This window comes from Chiloscyllium punctatum, chromosome 38 (assembly GCF_047496795.1).
Source record: "Chiloscyllium punctatum isolate Juve2018m chromosome 38, sChiPun1.3, whole genome shotgun sequence".
NCBI classification, from domain to species: Eukaryota; Metazoa; Chordata; class Chondrichthyes; order Orectolobiformes; family Hemiscylliidae; genus Chiloscyllium; species Chiloscyllium punctatum.
In genome coordinates this window covers 12,767,518-12,787,104 of record NC_092776.1, presented here as the reverse complement: position 1 = coordinate 12,787,104, position 19,587 = coordinate 12,767,518, and the positions used below count along the sequence as shown (strand labels likewise).

The following is a 19,587-nucleotide window of genomic DNA, read 5'->3' as shown; positions in this document are numbered from 1 at the left end:
GGGGGATGGGAGATTAGTCAGAATGTGAAAACAAATGAACAGAGGAATTGGAGCAGGCAATTGCCAAGGAGGTGTGTGTGTGTGTGTGTCTGTGTGTAGGTGTGTGTATGTGTTTGCATGTATATGTGTCTGTGTGTGGGGTGACGTGTGTGTGTGTGTCTGTGTGTAGGCGTGTGTGTGTGTTTGCGTGTGTGTCTGCGTGTGTGTGTGTCTGTGTGTAGGCGTGTGTGTGTGTTTGCGTGTGTGTCTGCGTGTGTGTGTGTCTGTGTGCGGGTTCGTGTGTCTGTGTGTGTATGTGTGCATGCGTGTGCCTGTGTGTGTGTGTCTGTGTGCGTGCGTGTGTGTGTGTGTGTGTGAATACCAGGCAGAGCTGCTGCCTATATCTGAGGATCAGCCTTCCTGCTGTGCTGGGACGGAAAGATACCTGTGATGGTAACTAATTGCCTGTCTCAAACACAATCTCCTTCATAGAGTGCAGCTGACTTTGAGTGACCGGGAGGATGGGCAGTGACAGCAGGTCAGAGCCTGAGAGAGAATAGCAAGGGACTATCTCTAAAAAGCAGGTTCTTTTTATTCATACTAATTTCTGACTCTGTGGTCACAAGTAGTGTTTATCTGCTGGTTCCTCATCTCCAGATTGCTGCTGAAATTCACTTCCAGAAGGGCCTGACTCTCTGTCTGTCCCTTGTTCTCATGCCAAAACCATGGGCAGTCAAGAAGAAAGGGAGGACTGCCGATGTTGGAGATCAGAGTCAAAAAGTGTGGTGCTGGAAAAGCACAGCCCATTGGGGCATATTGCTGAGTCCAAACTCAGTCTGTTCAGATTTCCACTCCCATCCACACACTCACATGCACGCATTCACACTCTTGTATGTCAACTCGATGTATCAGTGTCGTTACATTCTAATCAATATTCTCCCTCTCCCCTTGAACCCTGGTGAAAACATATTACTGAGAAGTAATATTTAATATAGAGTCTTCAAGGCCTGGCCTCTTACCTTGATCCTCAGTGTGTTCTAGGCTGCCATACAACGTGTAGCACTATTTCCTGTGCACAGATTACAAGTTTCCTATTCTAATTTGGGGTGGCGCAGCGGCTCAGTGGCTCAGTGGTCAGCACTGCTGCCTCACAGCACCGGGGTCCCAGGTTCGATTCCAGCCTTGGGTGACTGTGGAGTTTGCACATTCTCCCTGTGTCTGCGTGGGTTTCCTCCGGGTGCTCTGGTTTCCTCCCACAGTCCAAAGATGTGCAGGTCAGGTGAATTGGCCATGCTAAATTGCCCATAGTGGTAAATGTAGGGGAATGGGTCTGGGTGGGTTGCTCTTCAGAGGGTGGGTGTGGACTTGTTGGGCCAAAGGGTCTGTTTCCACACTGTAAGTAATCTAATCTAATTTGCTGAGTTTTGAAAACAAATAACTCTGTCGCTATTTCATATTATTGTTACTGAAGATTTTTAAAAATCCAATTCTGTCCCCTATCTCCTTTCAGATCCACAGTAGCAATGAAAAATGCACATCTATTTTGACCCTGCGCAGTAATTTAAATTTGCTGTCTGCATTTTTTTAAACGTCCTCCATGCTATTTGTTTCAGTGGCTAGCTCTCTGCTGCCACAGACTGCACACAAAGGAACTTACAGCAGAAGTAGGGGTCATATATTAAGCATACAGACAGTACATGAAGTACGATAACATTACTCCGAACAGTTCCTCTCTCAACCATTTTCTCTTTCTTGTCGCTGTGCTTTCTCTCACCTTAACTTTATCTTTCTTCCATTATTCAATTGTTTTAATAATTAATTCATAATTAAATTGAATTATCCAACTCACTATTTAAGAAGAGAGAGAGACACTGAAACCATAAGCTCGTTAGTGGATGTAATAAAAGTAGTGAATGTTGGAATCTGTTAATAGGGATACGATATCAGGGAATTTAGAAAAACTGTTTCTGATTTGAGTAGATTAGATTCCCTACAGTGTGGAAACAGGCCCTTCGGCCCAACAAGTCCACACCGACCCTCTGAAGAGCAACCCACCCAGATCCATTCCGCTACATTTACTACTTCACCTAACACTACGGGCAATTTAGCATGGCCAATTCACATAACCTACACATCTTTGGACTGTGGGAGGAAACTGGAGCACCCAAAGGAAACCCACGCAGACACAGGGACCATGTGCAAACTCCACCCAGACAGTTGCCTGAGGCGGGAATTGAACCCGGTCTCTGCCACTGTGAGGCAGCAGTGCTAACCACTGTGCCACCTTGCCGCCCATATCGCCAAGTCACATCGATTTATGAAAGGCAGGCTGCCTTTGAGAAATTGATTGGAGTCGCAGGTAGACACGGTGGTGAAAAAGACGTTTAGTATGCTTGCTTTTATTGATCAGTGCATTGAGTATAGGAGTTGGGAGGTCATGTTGTGGCCTTACAGGACATTGGTTAAGCCACTTTTGAAATACTGCAAGCAATTCTGATTTACCTGGTATAGGAAAGAAGTTGTGAAACTTGAAAGGGTTCAGCAATGACTTACAAGGTTGTTGCCAGGGTTGGAGGGTTTGAGCTACAGGGAGAGGCTGAATAGGCTGGGGCTGTTTTCACTGGAGCGTCGGAAGGTGAGGAGTGACCTTATAGAGGTTTATAAAATCATGAGGGGCATGGATAGGGTGAATAGTCAAGGTCTTTTCCCCACAGTAGGGGAATCCAAAACTAGAGGGCATTGGAGCAAATTACTGCAGAAGCTGGAATCTGTACTGAAAACAACAAATGCTTCATCTAGACTCAAAACATTAACCTGCTCTCTCTCCATGAATACTGTCTGACCCGCTGTGATCTCCAGCATTTGTTGCTTTCATGCGACGGCATAGATTTAAGGTGAAAGGGGAAAGATTTAAAAGGGACCTAAGGAGTAACTTTTTCACGCAGAGGTGGGTGTGTGTATGGAATGAGCTGCCAGAGGAAGTGGTGGAGGCTGGTACAATTACAGCATTTAATAGACATCTGGATGGGTATATGAATAGGAAGGGTTTAGAGGGATATGGGCCAAATGTTGGCAAATGGGACTCAATTAATGTAGAATATCTGTTGCATGGATGAGTGGACCGAAGGGTCTGTTTCCAGCTGTCCATCTCTATGACTATAACTAAGTTTATTGAGATTGAAACAGGCATGTTCGTTAAGGGGAAGCATTCCTGATGAAGGGCTTATGCCTGAAACATTGACTCTCCTGCTCCTCAGATGCTGCCTGACCTGCTGGGCTTTTCCAGTTCCATACTTCTCACCTCTGACTCTCCAGCACCTGCAGTCCTCACTTTCTCCCAGGTCTCTGATTATAGTCCAGTGACAGTGCCATTATTATATTTAATAGAATGTCCAAGGGTCAATGCTATAGCCTGAGCTATTTACAATCTATAATCAATAATTGAGTCATGTATGCAAGTTTGCTGACAATGCAAAGTTAGGTAGGAACCTAAGCTGTGAGGAGGACACAGAGACTGCGGAAAGATATAGACAGTCAAGTGACTTATCAAGAAAATGGAAATTATCCACTTTGGAAAGAAAACAAGAAAAGCAGAATATGATTTTAAATGTTGAGAGACTGGGAATTGTTGGTATGGGCAGAACCAGGGATATCATTGTACATGTACAACAGGAAGTAACATGCACATAAGGCAAGCAGTTAGGAAAAGCAAATGCTCTGTTAACCTTTAGCACCAAGGAATTGGAGTATCAGAATAAAGAAGCCTTACCACTGTTATACAGGGCATTAGTGAGATCACAGCTGGAGCATTGTGTGCAGGTGTGGTCCCCTGAATTCAGGAAGGATATACTATAGAGTCATAGAGATTTACAGCATGGAAACAGACCCTTTGGCCCAACCAGTCCATGCCGACCAGATATCCCAACCCAATCTAGTCCCAGCACCCGGCCCATATCCTTCCAAACCCTTCCTATTCATATACCCATCCAGATACCTCTTAAATGTTGCAGTTGTACCAGCCTCCACCACATCCTCTGGCAGCTCATTCCATACACGTACCACCCTCTGTGTGAAAAAGTTGCCCCTTAGGTCTCTTTTATATCTTTCCCCTCTCGTCCTAAACCTATGCCCTCTAGTTCTGGACTCCCTGACCCCAGGGAAAAGACTTTGCCTATTTACCCTATCCATGCCCCTCATAATTTTGTAACCTCTATAAGGTCACCCCTCAGCCTCCGACGCTCCAGGGAAAACAGCCCCAGCCTGTTCAGCCTCTCCCTGTAGCTCAGATCCTCCAACCCTGGCAACATCCTTGTAAATCTTTTCTGAACCCTTTCAAGTTTCACAACATCTTTCCGATAGGAAGGAGACAAGAATTGCACGCAATATTCCAACAGTGGCCTAACCAATGTCCTGTACAGCCGCAACATGACCTCCCAACTCCTGTACTCAATACTCTGACCAATAAAGGAAAGCATACCAAAAACCTTCTTCACTATCCTATCTACCTGCGACTCCACTTTCAAGGAGCTATAAACCTGCACTCCAAGGTCTCTTTGTTCAGCAACACTCCCTAGGACCTTACCGTTAAGTGTATAAGTCCTGCTAAGATTTGCTTTCCCAAAATGCAGCACCTCGCATTTATCTGAATTAAACTATATCTACCACTTCTCAGCCCATTGGCCCATCTGGTCCAGATTCTGTTGTAATCTGAGGTAACCCTCTTCGCTGTCCACTACACCTCCAATTTTGGTGTCATCTGCAAACTTACTAATTGTACCTCTTATGCTCGCATCCAAATCATTTATGTAAATGACAAAAAGTAGAGGGCCCAGCACCGATCCTTGTGGCACTCCACTGGTCACAGGCCTCCAGTCTGAAAAACAACCCTCTACCACCACCCTCTGTCTTCTACCTTTGAGCCAGTTCTGTATCCAAATGGCTAGTTCTCCCTGTATTTCATGAGATCTAACCTTGCTAATCAGTCTCCCCTGGGGAACCTTGTCGAACGCCTTACTGAAGTCCATATAGATCACATCTACTGCTCTGCCCTCATCAATCTTCTTTGTTACTTCTTCAAAAAACTCAATCAAGTTTGTGAGACATGATTCCCAAGCACAAAGCCATGTTGACTATCCCGAATCAGTCCTTGCCTTTCCAAATACATGTACATCCTGTCCCTCAGGATTCCCTCCAACAACTTGCCCACCACCGAGGTCAGGCTCACCGGTCTATAGTTCCCTGGCCTCTCTTTACCACCCTTCTTAAACAGTGGCACAACGTTTGCCAACCTCCAGTCTTCCGGCACATCACCTGTGACTATCGATGATACAAATATCTCAGCAAGAGATATCTCAGCAAGAGGCCCAGCAATCACTTCTCTAGCTTCCCACAGAGTTCTCGGGTACACCTGATCAGGTCCTGGGGATTTATCCACCTTTAACCGTTTCAAGACATCCAGCACTTCCTCCTCTGTAATCTGGACATTTTGCAAGATGTCACCATCTATTTCGCTACAGTCTATATCTTCCATATCCTTTTCCACAGTAAATACTGATACAAAATATTCATTTAGTATCTCCTATTTTCCAGCCGTCCCTGTACCTGCGAACATCTACCTCCAATCAGCTTTCAAAAGTTCTTGCCTAATACCATCAAAATTGGCCTTTCTCCAAATTAGAACTTCAACTTTTAGATCTGGTCTATCCTTTTCCATCACTATTTTAAAATGAGTAGAATTATGGTCGCTGGCCCCAAAGTGCTCCCCCACTGACACCTCAGTCACCTGCCCTGCCTTATTTCCCAAGAGTAGGTCAAGTTTTGCACCTTCTCTAGTAGGTATATCCACATACTGAATCAGAAAATTGTCTTGTACACACTTAAGGAATTCCTCTCCATCTAAACCTTTAACACTATGGCAGTCCCAGTCGATGTTTAGAAAGTTAAAATCCCCTCCCATAACCACCCTATTATTCTTACAGATAACTCAGATCTCCTTACAAGTTTGTTTCTCAATTTCCCTCTGACTATTGGGGGGGGTGGGTCTATATATACAATCCCAATAAGGTGATCATCCCTTTCTTATTTCTCAGTTCCACCCAAATAACTCCCCTGATGTTATTTCCAACAATATCCTCCCTCAGCACAGCTGTAATGCTATCCCTTGTCAAAAATGCCACTCCCCCCCTCCTGTCTTGCCTCCCTTTCTATCCTTCCTGTAGCATTTGTATCCTGGAACATTAAGCTGCCAGTCCTGCCCATCCCTGAGCCATGTTTCTGTAATTGCTATGATATCCCAGTCCCATGTTCCTAACCATGCCCTGAGTTCATCTGCCTTCCCTGTTAGGCCCTTTGTATTGAAATAAATGCAGTTTAATTTATTAGTCCTACCTTGTCCCTCCTGCCCTGACTGTTTGACTCACTTCTGTTCTCAGCTGTACCCGTCTCAGATCGATCTCTTTCCTCACTATCTCCCTGGGTCCCACCCCACCCCACCAACCCTCCCCCCCCCACCCCCCCACCATACTCGTTTAAATCCTCCCAAGCAGTCCTAGCAAATTTCCCTGCCAGTATATTAGTCCCCTTCCAATTTAGGTGCAATCCGTCCTTCTTGGGCAGGTCACTTCTACCCCAAAAGAGATTCCAATGATCCAAAAAGGTGAATCCTTCTCCCATACACCAGCTCCTCAGCCATGCATTCATCTGCTCTATCCTCCTATTCCTGCCCTCACTAGCTCGTAGCACTGAGAGTAATCCAGATATTACTACCCTCGAGGACCTCCTTTTTTAAATTTCTGCCTAACTCTCTGTAATGTCCCTTCAGAATCTCGACCTTTTCCCTTCCAATGTTATTGGTTCCAATGTGGACACTGACCTCTTGCTGGCTCCTCTCCCCCGTGAGAACATTCTGCACCCTCTCCGAGACATCCTTGATCCTGGCACCAGGGAAACAACACACCATTCTGCTTTTTCGCTGCAGGCCACAGAAACGTCTGTCTGTACCTCAGACTACTGAATCCCCTAACACAATTGACCTCTTGGAAGCCGACGTACCCCTCATTGCATTAGAGCCAGTCTCAATACCAGAAACTCGGCTGTTCGTGCTACATTCCCCTGAGAATCCATCACCCCCTACATTTTCCAAAACAGCATACCTGTTTGAAATGGGTATAGCCACAAAAGACTCCTGCCCTCGGTGCTGACCTCTCTCCCTTTCCTGGAATTAACCCATCTATGTGACTGTATCTGAGACTACTGTTGCAAATTCCTCATCACTTCTATCTGTCTCTCCAACTGATCCACTCGATCTGATATGATTCGCATCCATAGAGTGCAATGAATATTCATGACATTGATTTCTGGGTAGAGAAGATTATTTTATGAGATTATTTTACGGCCTGGGATTGTTGTCTTTGAAATTTCAAAGAATGAGAAGTGATGTAATTGAGACATAGTGTATAAAATTGAGAAGTAAAATTTGTGAAGGACTTGGCAGGTTAAAGACTGTGAGATGTTTTCCCTAACTGGGGAGTCTCGAACACAGGGGCTCAATCTCCAAGTAAGGTGTAGACAATTATCTGTGTGTGTCCCTCTGCCTGTCAATCTCTGTTTTTGCACTTTCTTTCTCCCTGCCTCCTTACAGAATCCCAATAGTGTGGAAGCAGGCCATTTGGCCCATCGAATCCATACCAATCCTCCAAAGAGCTTCCCCCAGACCCACTCCCTACCTGTAACTGTGCAATTCCCATCATCAACCCACTTAGCCTGCACATCCCTGGACACTAAGGGGCAATTTAGCGTGGCCAATCCACCTAACCTGCACATCTTTGGAAAGTGGGAAGAAACCCACGCAGACACGGGGAGAATGTGCAAACACCACACAGAGAGTCGCACGAGGCTGGAACCGAACCCGGGTCCCTGGCATTGTGAGGCTGCAGTGCTAACCACTGAGCCACCGTGCCACCCACCATTTTCTCACCTTCTATCTGCCCATTCGCTATTAGTCCATCACCATCACTGAATAAATATCGTTTCAGATGTCTTCACAGTCATGAAGGGGCATAACATAGGATTTAATAGTTTCACTTCAGACAACAAAATAGAAAGCTTTGGGAGGAGGATGGGTATTTCATTTTATTTCCTCTGCCTTGTTTTTGAAGAGGTTCCCATACCCTGTGCGCTGGGTACTGCCCTGCTGTTCAGAGAACAGTTTCAACAGTCCATATCCCAATTCAGCCACTAACTGGCAGATTATTTAATAGGTCAGTGCTTTCATTAACACTCAGGAACAGTGTTACCGGGCAACCTGCTGTGTGCTCCTGGCAGTAGAGAGTTCACTAATTACAGCCTTCATCTCTCACTGAGTAAGGTACTGACTCAGAGATTGAAGCACAATCTGTTCATTTGACATGTTAATGCAGGGCAAGCCTTACCTGTAAATGGGTATAGAATCACTGGAGAAAGTGCAAAGACTTGCATGACCAGAACTGAGTCTATAACTATTGGGATAAGTTGACCACTGGGGTGTTGTGCTGACCTTATAGAGCTCTTTGAAGTGATAAATACATTTAACAGACTAGATGTAGAGATGGCATTCTCACTATTGAGGAGCCCAGTACTACAGATCATGAAGATCAGAGATTCAATAGTAAATCCAATGACAAACAGTCTAGTAAATATATATGCAAGGAGAAAAATAACTTTCACATAATCAGGCAAAATTTAATAGCGAGTGTCTTAAAAGACTCTTCAGACACTGATTCCTGGTGTGGCAGGACCGATGTATGAAGAGAGACTGGATGGGTTAGGACTGTGTTCATTACAGTTTAGAAGAATGAGGTGGGTATCCCATAGAAATGTATAAAATTCTAATAGGACTAGACAGTATAAAAGCAGGAAACATAGCCCCAATGACTGGGGGTCAAGAACCAGGGCTCATTGTCTAAAGATATAGGTTAGCCACAATCATATTGAATGGCATTGCAGGCTTGATGGGCTGAATGGCCTACTGTTGCTGCTTTGATCTGTATTGCTATTGATGCTGTATTTCTAAGGCAGGTGACCAAAAGATTGGTTACAGTGGTAGGTTTTTAAGGAGAATCTTCAAGGAGGACGAAGAGGGGAATTCCAGAACTCAGGACCCTGGCAGAGATTGCACGGACACCACTTGGTGGGATGGAGGGAAAACACAAGAAGACCCAGGTGGAGGTCTCGGAGGATTGTGGGTCTGGAGGAAGTGATAGGGACAGGGAGAGAACCAGATTATGTGAGATCCTTCACAGTGAAAGGGCCCACTCATCAATCCTTGCTGGTGGATGAGGCGTGTTTGCAGGATCTCGTGGAGAAACAAATATATGCATTAGGAGAAGGAGTAGACAACTCAGCTGCTCCACTATTCAATAAAGATTGTAGCTGATCAGATTTCTCTAGACTCCCACATACCCCTGATAACCTTTCACCCCCTTTCTTATCCAGAATCGACCTAGCTCTGTTCAAAGACTCTGCCCCCACTTCCTTTTGAGGAAGAGGATTCCAAAGACTCTCAACCCCTTTGAGAGAAATAAAATTACCTAATCTTTGTCTAAATGGGCCAACCCTTATGTTTAAACAGAGATGCCAAGTTCTAGATTCTCCCAAAAGAGGATTCTCCACATCCAGCCTGCCCAGATCCCTCAGGGCATTATTTACTTCAATCAAGTCACCTCTTACTCTTCGAAAATCCAAAGATACAAGTCTAGTCTGTCCAACCTTACATTGTAGGACAACCCATCCATTCCATAGTTTGGTAAACTTTCTCTGAAAACTTTTCAATGTTTTACAGTCTTCCTTAAATTGGGAGACCATTATTGTGCATAAACTCTCAACGCGGTCACACCCGTGTCCCTGTGTAACTGAAGCGTAACCTCTCCATCCTTTTATTCAATTCCTCTCACAACCAATAATAACATTCTGTTGCTTTCTGAATTACTTGCTGGATCTGCATATTAATCTTTTTGCAATTCTTGCACTAGGGCACCCAGATCCTTCTGCATCTTTATAAATTCAGGGGATGAGAACCAGAGAAGGGGTTGTTGAGGTAACAGGGAAGACCACATTGCCAGGCCCTGACCAGTGGAATTATCACAATTGAATAATAACGGATCAATCACAATGACAGATCATATTTTTAAAACATTTCCCTTTCTATTGAATAGCTCGACTTACCTAATGATCTCAGTTTGATCAAAAAGAATCGCTTCGGAATGTTATAAATATGGGTTTGAAATGCTCACCAATGGGAGTTCTTGAGAAATTATGAAATCCATTGGAATTCAACACAATGAATTACGTTTATGTGTTTGCTCCAGGTAATGTAATGATTGGGTAGAATTTAACCCATTCTGTATAATGGATTGATTGGGAAAAGATTTGGTCTGTTGGGAGTGTTACAATGGGAGTGACCTCGAAGGGGTTTGATCCATTGGAATTCTGTGCACTCAGATTGATTGGGAAATAATTTGGCCTATTGGGATTGTGTACACTAGGAGTGGCTGGGAAAGGTTTTGATCAATTGGAATTCCACACACTTGGATTGGATGGGTAGGTGATTGATCCTTTGGTATTAAATGGGAAGAGGTTTGATCTATTGGGATTCTGTACATTGGGAGTAATGGGAAGGGGTTTGATCTATTGGAGCTACAGTCATGTTTGTCTCATCTGGTCTCCTGAAAGCTTGGTATAACTTTTCAATGTATATGAGGGCCCATAACAGAAATATTTATATTATCTATAACCTCGAATGAGGTGCCAGATAACTAGAGGGTGGCTCATGTTGTGCCTTTATTTAAGAAAGACTATAGGGAATCATAGATCTGTGAGTTTGACATCAGTGGTGGGTAAGTTTTTGGAGGTGATTCTGATAGATAGAATTTAAATGCATTTGAAGATTTAAAAACTGATGAGGGCTACTCAGCATGGCTTTGTTCGAGGGAAATCGTATCTCACAATCCTGATTAGGTTTGTTGACAAATGTAACCAAAAAGATTGATGAGGGCAGGGGGTAGACGTTGGTCTTTAGTAAAGCCTTTGACAAGATTCCACATGGTAGATTAATTAGTAAAGTTAGATCACATGGGATTCAGGGTGAGCTTGTCAACTGGAAACAAAATTGGTTTGATGGTAGGAGGCAGAGGGTGGTGGTGGAGGGTTGTTTCTTGGTCTGGAGACATGTGGTGTTCCACAGGAATTGGTGCTGGGTCCAATTTTGTTTGTCATTTTTTAAAACAATTTGGATGAGAATACTGGAGGCATGGTCAGTAATTATGCAGATGACACCAAAATTGGTGGTAAAGTTGACATTGAAAAAAGCTATCTAAAATTACAAAGGGATCTTGATCAATGGGCTGAGCAGTGGCAGATGGTGTTTAATTTGGATAAATGCGAGATATTGCATTTTGGGAAAATAAACAAGAGCAGGACTTGTACAATTAATGGTAGGGCCCTGGCTAGTGATTTTGGGATTCAGATACATAATTCTTTGAAATTCGTGTCACAGGTGGACTGGGTGGTCAATGTGGCATTAATATTTCTTCTTCTGCCTTTTCCCACACAGGTCACTACATGGGAATGACATCTCCACACTTCCTAAGGGAATCTTTGCTGATGTGGCTTCTTTATCACATCTGTAAGTGAGAGAAATGTTCATTTGATATTATATTAAAGTTAGGTGGCTAGCTCCCTGAAGCTTCTTTACATCTGTCTGTGCAAAGATCCTATGTCACAAATCATGTTTGTGCGTGCGTGTGTGCGTGTGTGTTATGCATGTGTGTGTGTGTTGTGCATGAGTGCGCGTGTGTTGTGCATGAGTGCGCGTGTGTTGTGCATGAGTGTGCGTGTGTTGTGCATGAGTGTGCGTGTGTTGTGCATGAGCGCACGTGTGTGCATGCGTGTATGCCATTATTGGTATCACCTTTTAATAAATCCACTGATTTTTAAACTACACCAGCTACAGTGGGATTTGAACCTGTTCATTTGAGTATTAGCTTGGATTACCAGCACAGGTAGTTCCTGATTTATGAACAAGGGCTTGTTGTTTTGCATTCGACCCTGTATAGGGGTGTATTAATAGTAATGTTAAAGATTTGACAGATGAAAGTTGCCTGAATTTATAAGTAGGGGTTATTTTATATTGTCCTGCATTGTCATCTGACTTGTGAATGGCTTCAGGAATGGAACCTGTTCAAAACCCAGGGACTGCCCATAGAGTGACATTGCCATGAGGCTATGGTCTTCCCAGGTCTAATCCCAGGAGGATCAAATGGGTGTCAGATAACGGCAAAACCAGGGTCAACCATGAAGCAACTCTCCGTTTCCACCAATAGCAATATGGCTCATGTTTGGAGTTCAGAAACACATTAACAACAATTCATTTACATAGCTGCCTCCTCAAACTGAAGTGCTTCACAGCCAATGAAGTACTCTTTGAAGTCTGTTGTAGGGTGAGAATTGCAGCAGAAAATTTGCAAGTAGCAAGGTCCACAACTGTGTTAAAGACCAAATAATCTGTTTTTAATGATGGTTGGGGTGTATCAAGTCATGAAGGGTCTGGATGGACAAGAGAATGAAAAACTCTTCCTGTTTGTGAAGTGATCGTGAATGGGGAGCACAGATTTCAAGTGACTGGAAAAAGAAGCAAGAGTGATAAGTGAGAAAGATTTCTTCACACAGCCTGGAGTTCACTGCCTGAGAGTTTGACAGAGGCAGATTCAGTTAAGGCTTTCAAAAGGGAATTAAGACATTTACTTGAAAAGGAATAACAAACAGGGTTGAAGGGAGAAGGCTGGAGATTGTCACTAAGTATGCTGCTCATTCAGGGAGCAGGTAGAAACATAGAAGATAGGAGCAGGAGGAGGCCATTCGGCCCTTTGAGCCTGCCCCACCATTCATCACAATCATGGCTGATTGTCCAACTCAATAGCCTAATCCTACTTTCTCCTCTGACCTCTGATCCCATTCACCCCAGGTGCAAAATCTAGCCATCTCTTGAATACATTCAATGTTTTGGCATCAACTACTTCCTGTGGTGATGAATTTCTGATGGGCTGAATGGCCTCTTTCTGTGTTGTAACTTAGCTGTGATTCTGTTCAGTTGTAGGATAGATATTAGCCAGAGTGTCAGGGAGGCCTGGCCGGCTCTTCATCAAGGGAGTGTCATGGGATCTTTCTCATCTGCCTGAGAGAGCAGGTGGGGCATCAATTTAGCATCTCATTTGAAACACAGCACCTCTGACAAGGCAGCACTCCCTCAGTACTGCACTGGAGCATGGATCTAGTTGCTGCGCTCACATCACTGGAATGGGTCTTTTTTTGACCTTTAGCTTTCAGACTCAGGCAAGGTGTTTACCCACTTCAAAAGCTCTTCACTGGCTTAAAGACAGAAAGTCCTGAGGTTATGAAGGGCATGACAAATGCAAGTCTTTTTAATGCTTATAGAACATTTTTGCTATTCACTCATGGGATGTGGGTGTTGCTGGCTGGGCCAGTATTTACTGTCCATCCTACTTGTCCTTGAGAAGGTGATAGTGAGCTGCCTTCTGGAACCGCTGCCATCCATTTGCTGTAGGTAGTCACCTAATGCCCTTAGGGAGGGAGTTCCAGGATTTTGACCCAGTGACACTGAACATGTCCCCCTTTATACTCAAGAAAGAACTTAAAATAAGTTTTTATCAATATTTGAGAAGATTTGTAGCTCAGGTTGAAGATACGTATGTAAGTTAGCTCGCTGAGCTGGAAGGTTTGTTTTCAGATGTTTCGTCACTATGACTAGGTGACATCATCAGTGAGCATCTTCGGTGAAGCTTATAACTTTGTATTTTAACTCCCCAAAAGCACTTCATGCACACTGAGTTACTTTTCAATGGTCACTGATTGAATGGATAGACATTTTGCAGAGTACAGCCCCACAAGCAAGAATTGGGAACATTGCTAGCTGTTTCTGGCAGTACTGAAGGAGGAAGAAACTTCTGTGAGTTGCTTTTCGCATCGTGTCACAGGACCCTCTCAATCTCCATTAAAACAGTGCCTCAATTTGACATCACAGTCAAGTAACAGCTCCTGCAAGGGCACACCATTCTCTTCACATTGCAATGGGAATATCACCCTCAGAGTGAGATTCGAACATAGAACCTCCTGACTTTGAGTGAGAATGCTACCCATTGCGCTATAGCTGATGCTAATAGAGTTCTGTAACTAACTTAGAGTTATAAGGTGGAGCATAACATTACCTGACTCCCGTTCTCTCTCTCTTTCGCTTGCAGTGCCATTGGAGCTAACCCCCTCTACTGTGATTGCAATCTCCTCTGGCTTTCAGACTGGGTTAAAACTGGGTATAAAGAGCCTGGCATCGCCCGCTGTGCTGGACCAGGAGATATGGAGGGCAAGCTCCTCCTAACCACTCCCGCCAAGAGATTTGAGTGTCACGGTAAGAAGGCTCCTTTTCCTCTCAGTGCACCTGGAGGTGAGAGTTAGCTTACGCACAGCTCCCTAAGCCTTCCCCTAACCCCTACATTTCTACAAGAACTCCCTGATTTTGTGTTGAGCTACACTCAATGTGTAAAGCATTGTTCATCCACAAGCATTCCAGCACATAGACTTCACCACTGGTCCATGGATACTCCAAATTAAACCGTGGTGCACATGGACTCCAGGTTCAGCACTGGTCTGTAGACTCCAGATTCAACAGTAGTCCAGATCGAATCTAGATTCAGCACCGCTCCGTGTAAACTTCTGATCCAACATTGCTCCAGATTCAGCAGTGATTGACATCAAGTCCTGATTCAATGCAGCTCCTGTCAGACAGCAACGAAGACTTGCATTCAGATAGCACCTTTTACACAGTGCAATATCCTAAGGCATTCAAGGGAGGGTAATTAATTTGATTTAATTTGACACTCCGAGTCATAAGGAAATAATAGAACAGATGATCAAAGCTTGACTAAAGAGGTTGTCTTTAGTGAATTAATAGACAATAGGTGCAGGAGTAGGCCATTCTGCCCTTCGAGCCTGCACCACCATTCAATATGATCATGGCTGATCCTCCTTAATCACTAAAGAAGGAAGGTGAGGTAAGGAACTGATGGTAGGGAATTCTAGACCCCAGCACCCAGGCAGGTGAAGGAATGATTGCCAAAGTGTCATAGAGAAACCTGGAGCCTACTCAGTTGTGTCATGCAAGTGTCTGAAGTTACAGACTATGAAGTTACAGAGAGTGCAGCTGCTATTGTGTATCTCGATGTACCTCAATACACTGATACCATTGGCCACTGCTAGCATTGAAGAGATCTCTAGAGCAGGAGCTGATCTTCCTGATTATTGCCCAAGGACAAAGAGTATAAATAAAATGTAGATATTTGACAACTAACCGCTCCAGCTGCCAATATTTCACAAATTAAATGCCAGACGTGCTGGAGCCTCCCAGCTGATCAGGTCTTGCTTTCCGTATCACACACCACCATCGTGTTGTTCTGTGTAGGTCCAACTGAACTCAGCATCTTGGCAAAGTGCAGCCCCTGTCTGTCAAACCCATGTGAGAACCAAGGAACCTGCCAGGATGACCACTTGGATTATTACAAATGCAACTGTCCGTTTGGCTACAAGGTAACAGCAGCTCCACAGCAATCCATCCAGCACCTCGGTTAGATTCCAGTCTGTAACTCACTCCCAGGGATCTGTTATTTTATATATAAACTCCCTGAACTCCTCAATTAGATTCCAGTCTGTAACTCACTCCTGGGGATCTGTTATTCTATATATCAACCCCCTGAAACCCCTCAATTAGATTCCAGTCTGTATCTCACTCCTGGTTAAATGATATTCTATATATAAGCCACCCTGAACCCTTCGATTAAATTCCAATCTGAAACTCAGTCACATGACATTATGTCATGGTTTGACCTCAGTCCCTCTCTCAGTATAATGGAGGCAGGGTCCTGTGTTCAGGCGGTCTGTTATGTGTGTGTATTGTGTCGTAACATCAGACGCGCAAACCCAGATGACTTCAACCATATCATTCCAGCTGTGGCATTTGACCCAAGAAACCACATTAGTCTGTGCGGACTCAGTCCAGAAAACTTCACCTTCACCGACAGGGATAGGCATCCCTCGAGCGAGGGCAGAATCCGACAATAAGTAACTGTGTACTTTCTCCAAATCTTCAGGGTAGGCACTGTGAGTCTCCAGTCAGTGCCTGCATCCATCAGCCTTGTGACAATGGAGGGACGTGCCATGTAAAGGAGGGAGACTCTCAGGCGTTCTGGTGAGTGGAGATCAGCTCCGAGATTATCAAGTTTCTTGTTCTTTCTGGGTCCTATTTGCTCCCGAGCCAAGCTTCTGACCCCTTCCCTGAGACCGCTCGTGCCATCTCTATAACATGCTAGATATGAGGCCTGCTTCACTTGCTGAATGCCTTGGCCCTGCGTTTACCAACCACAAATCCAATTATTCCAGTATCCTCCCGACCCACCACCCAACTCGGCAAATTCTGCTGCCCACGGAAACCCCAGAATCCCAAGTGCCCATCTCGCCCAGCTCCTGCGCTTTCTGCCCCACACTGCCTATCAGCTCAGTCCCAATTTTAAAACCCTCAGCCTTGTTTTCAGAGTGCCCAGTGCTCCCACTGCCACCTCCCAGACCCCAGGCCCATCGCCTTCCAGGGTCCCTTTGTCATCGCTGATTAGAATCCCTCCACCAGACATGGCCCTCTGAGATCGGGGTGGGGGGAGCGGTCTGGAAGTGACCCAGGCAGGAGTCAAAGAGAGAATTCAGAATGAGTGCTCCTTCCTTAATTCTTTCACGCCCCATCCCTGGAAAGTCTTGGCAGTGACCCAGGGCTGTAACCTAATCCAGTGTAACACATGTCACTCTGTCACTGCAGGGTGAAAATAGTGTAAATAATCAGTGAGACTGACGTCCACTGGCTTCTGTGGGTTGGATTGAATTTGATCCACTGAGCACACAGACATTGACATTCCCAGCTGCTGCACTCAGTAACGTTCTCCATCCTTCTCTTCCTTCCTTCCCTTCCCTTGTTTTTTTTGCTTGGAATCATGTTGGAGGTGGGAGTGTGAGGGGTTGGGGCACTGGGATTCGGTTTGTCAAGGATACTTTACACGTAATCTCAGCTACTCACACCACCGCCCACCCCCAGATCCCGGGTCTAGGCCTGACCATGATACTAACTCTCCACTGTCCCGTGTGGCTGCAGGGGGAGGGACCTGCTAATGTGTGGGCAGCACCTCTGACAGTGCAGCACTCCCTCAATACTGACCCTCTGACAGTGCAGCACTCCCTCAGTACTGACCCTCTGACAGTGCAGCACTCCCTCAGTACTGACCCTCTGACAGTGCACCACACCCTCAGTACTGACCCTCTGACAGTGCAGCACTCCCTCAGTACTGATCCTCTGACAGTGCAGCACTCCCTCAGTACTGACCTTCTGACAGTGCAGCACTCCCTCAGTACTGACCCTCTGACAGTGCAGCACTCCCTCAGTACTGATCCTCTGACAGTGCAGCACTCCCTCAGTACTGACCCTCTGACAGTGCAGCACTCCCTCAGTACTGACCCTCTGACAGTGCAGCACTCCCTCAGTACTGACCCTCTGACAGTGCAGCACTCCCTCAGTACTGATCCTCTGACAGTGCAGCACTCCCTCAGTACTGACCCTCTGACAGTGCACCACACCCTCAGTACTGACCCTCTGACAGTGCAGCACTCCCTCAGTACTGACCCTCTGACAGTGCACCACACCCTCAGTACTGACCCTCTGACAGTGCAGTACTCCCTCAGTACTGACCTTCTGACAGTGCAGCACTCCCTCAGTACTGACCCTCTGACAGTGCACCACACCCTCAGTACTGACCCTCGCACAGTGCAGCACTCCCTCAACACTGACCCTCTGACAGTGCAGCACTCCCTCAGTGCTGACCATCTGACAGTGCGGCACTCCCTCAGTACTGTCCCTCAGATAGTGCAGCACTCCCTCAGTACTGACCCTCTGACAGTGCAGCACTCCCTCAGTACTGACCCTCAGATAGTGCAGCACTCCCTCAACACTGGCCCTCTGACAGTGCAGCACTCCCTCAGTGCTGACCCTCTGACAGTGCAGCACTCCCTCAGTACTGACCCTCAGATAGTGCAGCACTCCCTCAGTACTGACCCTCTGACAGTGTGGCACGCCCTCAGTACTGACCCTCTGACAGTGCAGCACTCTCTCAGTACTGACCTTCTGACAGTGCAGCACTCCCTCAGTACTGACCCTCTGACAGTGCAGCACTCCCTCAGTACTGACCCTCTGACAGTGGAGCACTCCCTCAATACTGACCCTCTGACAGTGCAGCACTCCCTCAGTACTGACCCTCCGACAGTGCAGCACTCCCTCAGTACTGACCCTCCGACAGTGCAGCACTCCCTCAGTACTGACCCTCTGACAGTGCAGCACTCCCTCAATACTGACCCTCTGACAGTGCAGCACTCCCTCAATACTGACCCTCCGACAGTGCAGCACTCCCTCAGTACTGACCCTCTGACAGTGCAGCACTCCCTCAGTACTGATCCTCTGACAGTGCAGCACTCCCTCAGTACTGACCCTCTGACAGTGCACCACACCCTCAGTACTGACCCTCTGACAGTGCAGCACTCCCTCAGTACTGATCCTCTGACAGTGCAGCACTCCCTCAGTACTGACCTTCTGACAGTGCAGCACTCCCTCAGTACTGACCCTCTGACAGTGCAGCACTCCCTCAGTACTGATCCTCTGACAGTGCAGCACTCCCTCAGTACTGACCCTCTGACAGTGCAGCACTCCCTCAGTACTGACCCTCTGACAGTGCAGCACTCCCTCAGTACTGACCCTCTGACAGTGCAGCACTCCCTCAGTACTGATCCTCTGACAGTGCAGCACTCCCTCAGTACTGACCCTCTGACAGTGCACCACACCCTCAGTACTGACCCTCTGACAGTGCAGCACTCCCTCAGTACTGATCCTCTGACAGTGCAGCACTCCCTCAGTACTGACCCTCTGACAGTGCACCACACCCTCAGTACTGACCCTCTGACAGTGCAGTACTCCCTCAGTACTGACCTTCTGACAGTGCAGCACTCCCTCAGTACTGACCCTCTGACAGTGCACCACACCCTCAGTACTGACCCTCGCACAGTGCAGCACTCCCTCAACACTGACCCTCTGACAGTGCAGCACTCCCTCAGTGCTGACCGTCTGACAGTGCGGCACTCCCTCAGTACTGTCCCTCAGATAGTGCAGCACTCCCTCAGTACTGACCCTCTGACAGTGCAGCACTCCCTCAGTACTGACCCTCAGATAGTGCAGCACTCCCTCAACACTGGCCCTCTGACAGTGCAGCACTCCCTCAGTGCTGACCCTCTGACAGTGCAGCACTCCCTCAGTACTGACCCTCAGATAGTGCAGCACTCCCTCAGTACTGACCCTCTGACAGTGTGGCACGCCCTCAGTACTGACCCTCTGACAGTGCAGCACTCTCTCAGTACTGACCTTCTGACAGTACAGTGCTCCCTCAGTACTGACCTTCTGACAGTGCGACACTCCCTCAGTACTGA

The 19,587-nt window shown here is 46.2% G+C and overlaps 1 protein-coding gene across 2 annotated transcripts in view; it reads left to right on the top strand.

The window, feature by feature from the left end:
* Positions 1–19,587, top strand: part of LOC140463354 (slit homolog 1 protein-like) — a 334,431-nt gene that overhangs the window by 222,865 nt on the left and 91,979 nt on the right. For both annotated transcript variants that reach the window (XM_072557191.1, XM_072557190.1), the window contains exons 25-28: positions 11,567–11,638; positions 14,271–14,434; positions 15,485–15,609; positions 16,170–16,267. In XM_072557191.1, the coding sequence (XP_072413292.1) occupies positions 11,567–11,638; positions 14,271–14,434; positions 15,485–15,609; positions 16,170–16,267 (459 nt within the window). The remainder of the gene's footprint in view (positions 1–11,566; positions 11,639–14,270; positions 14,435–15,484; positions 15,610–16,169; positions 16,268–19,587) is intronic.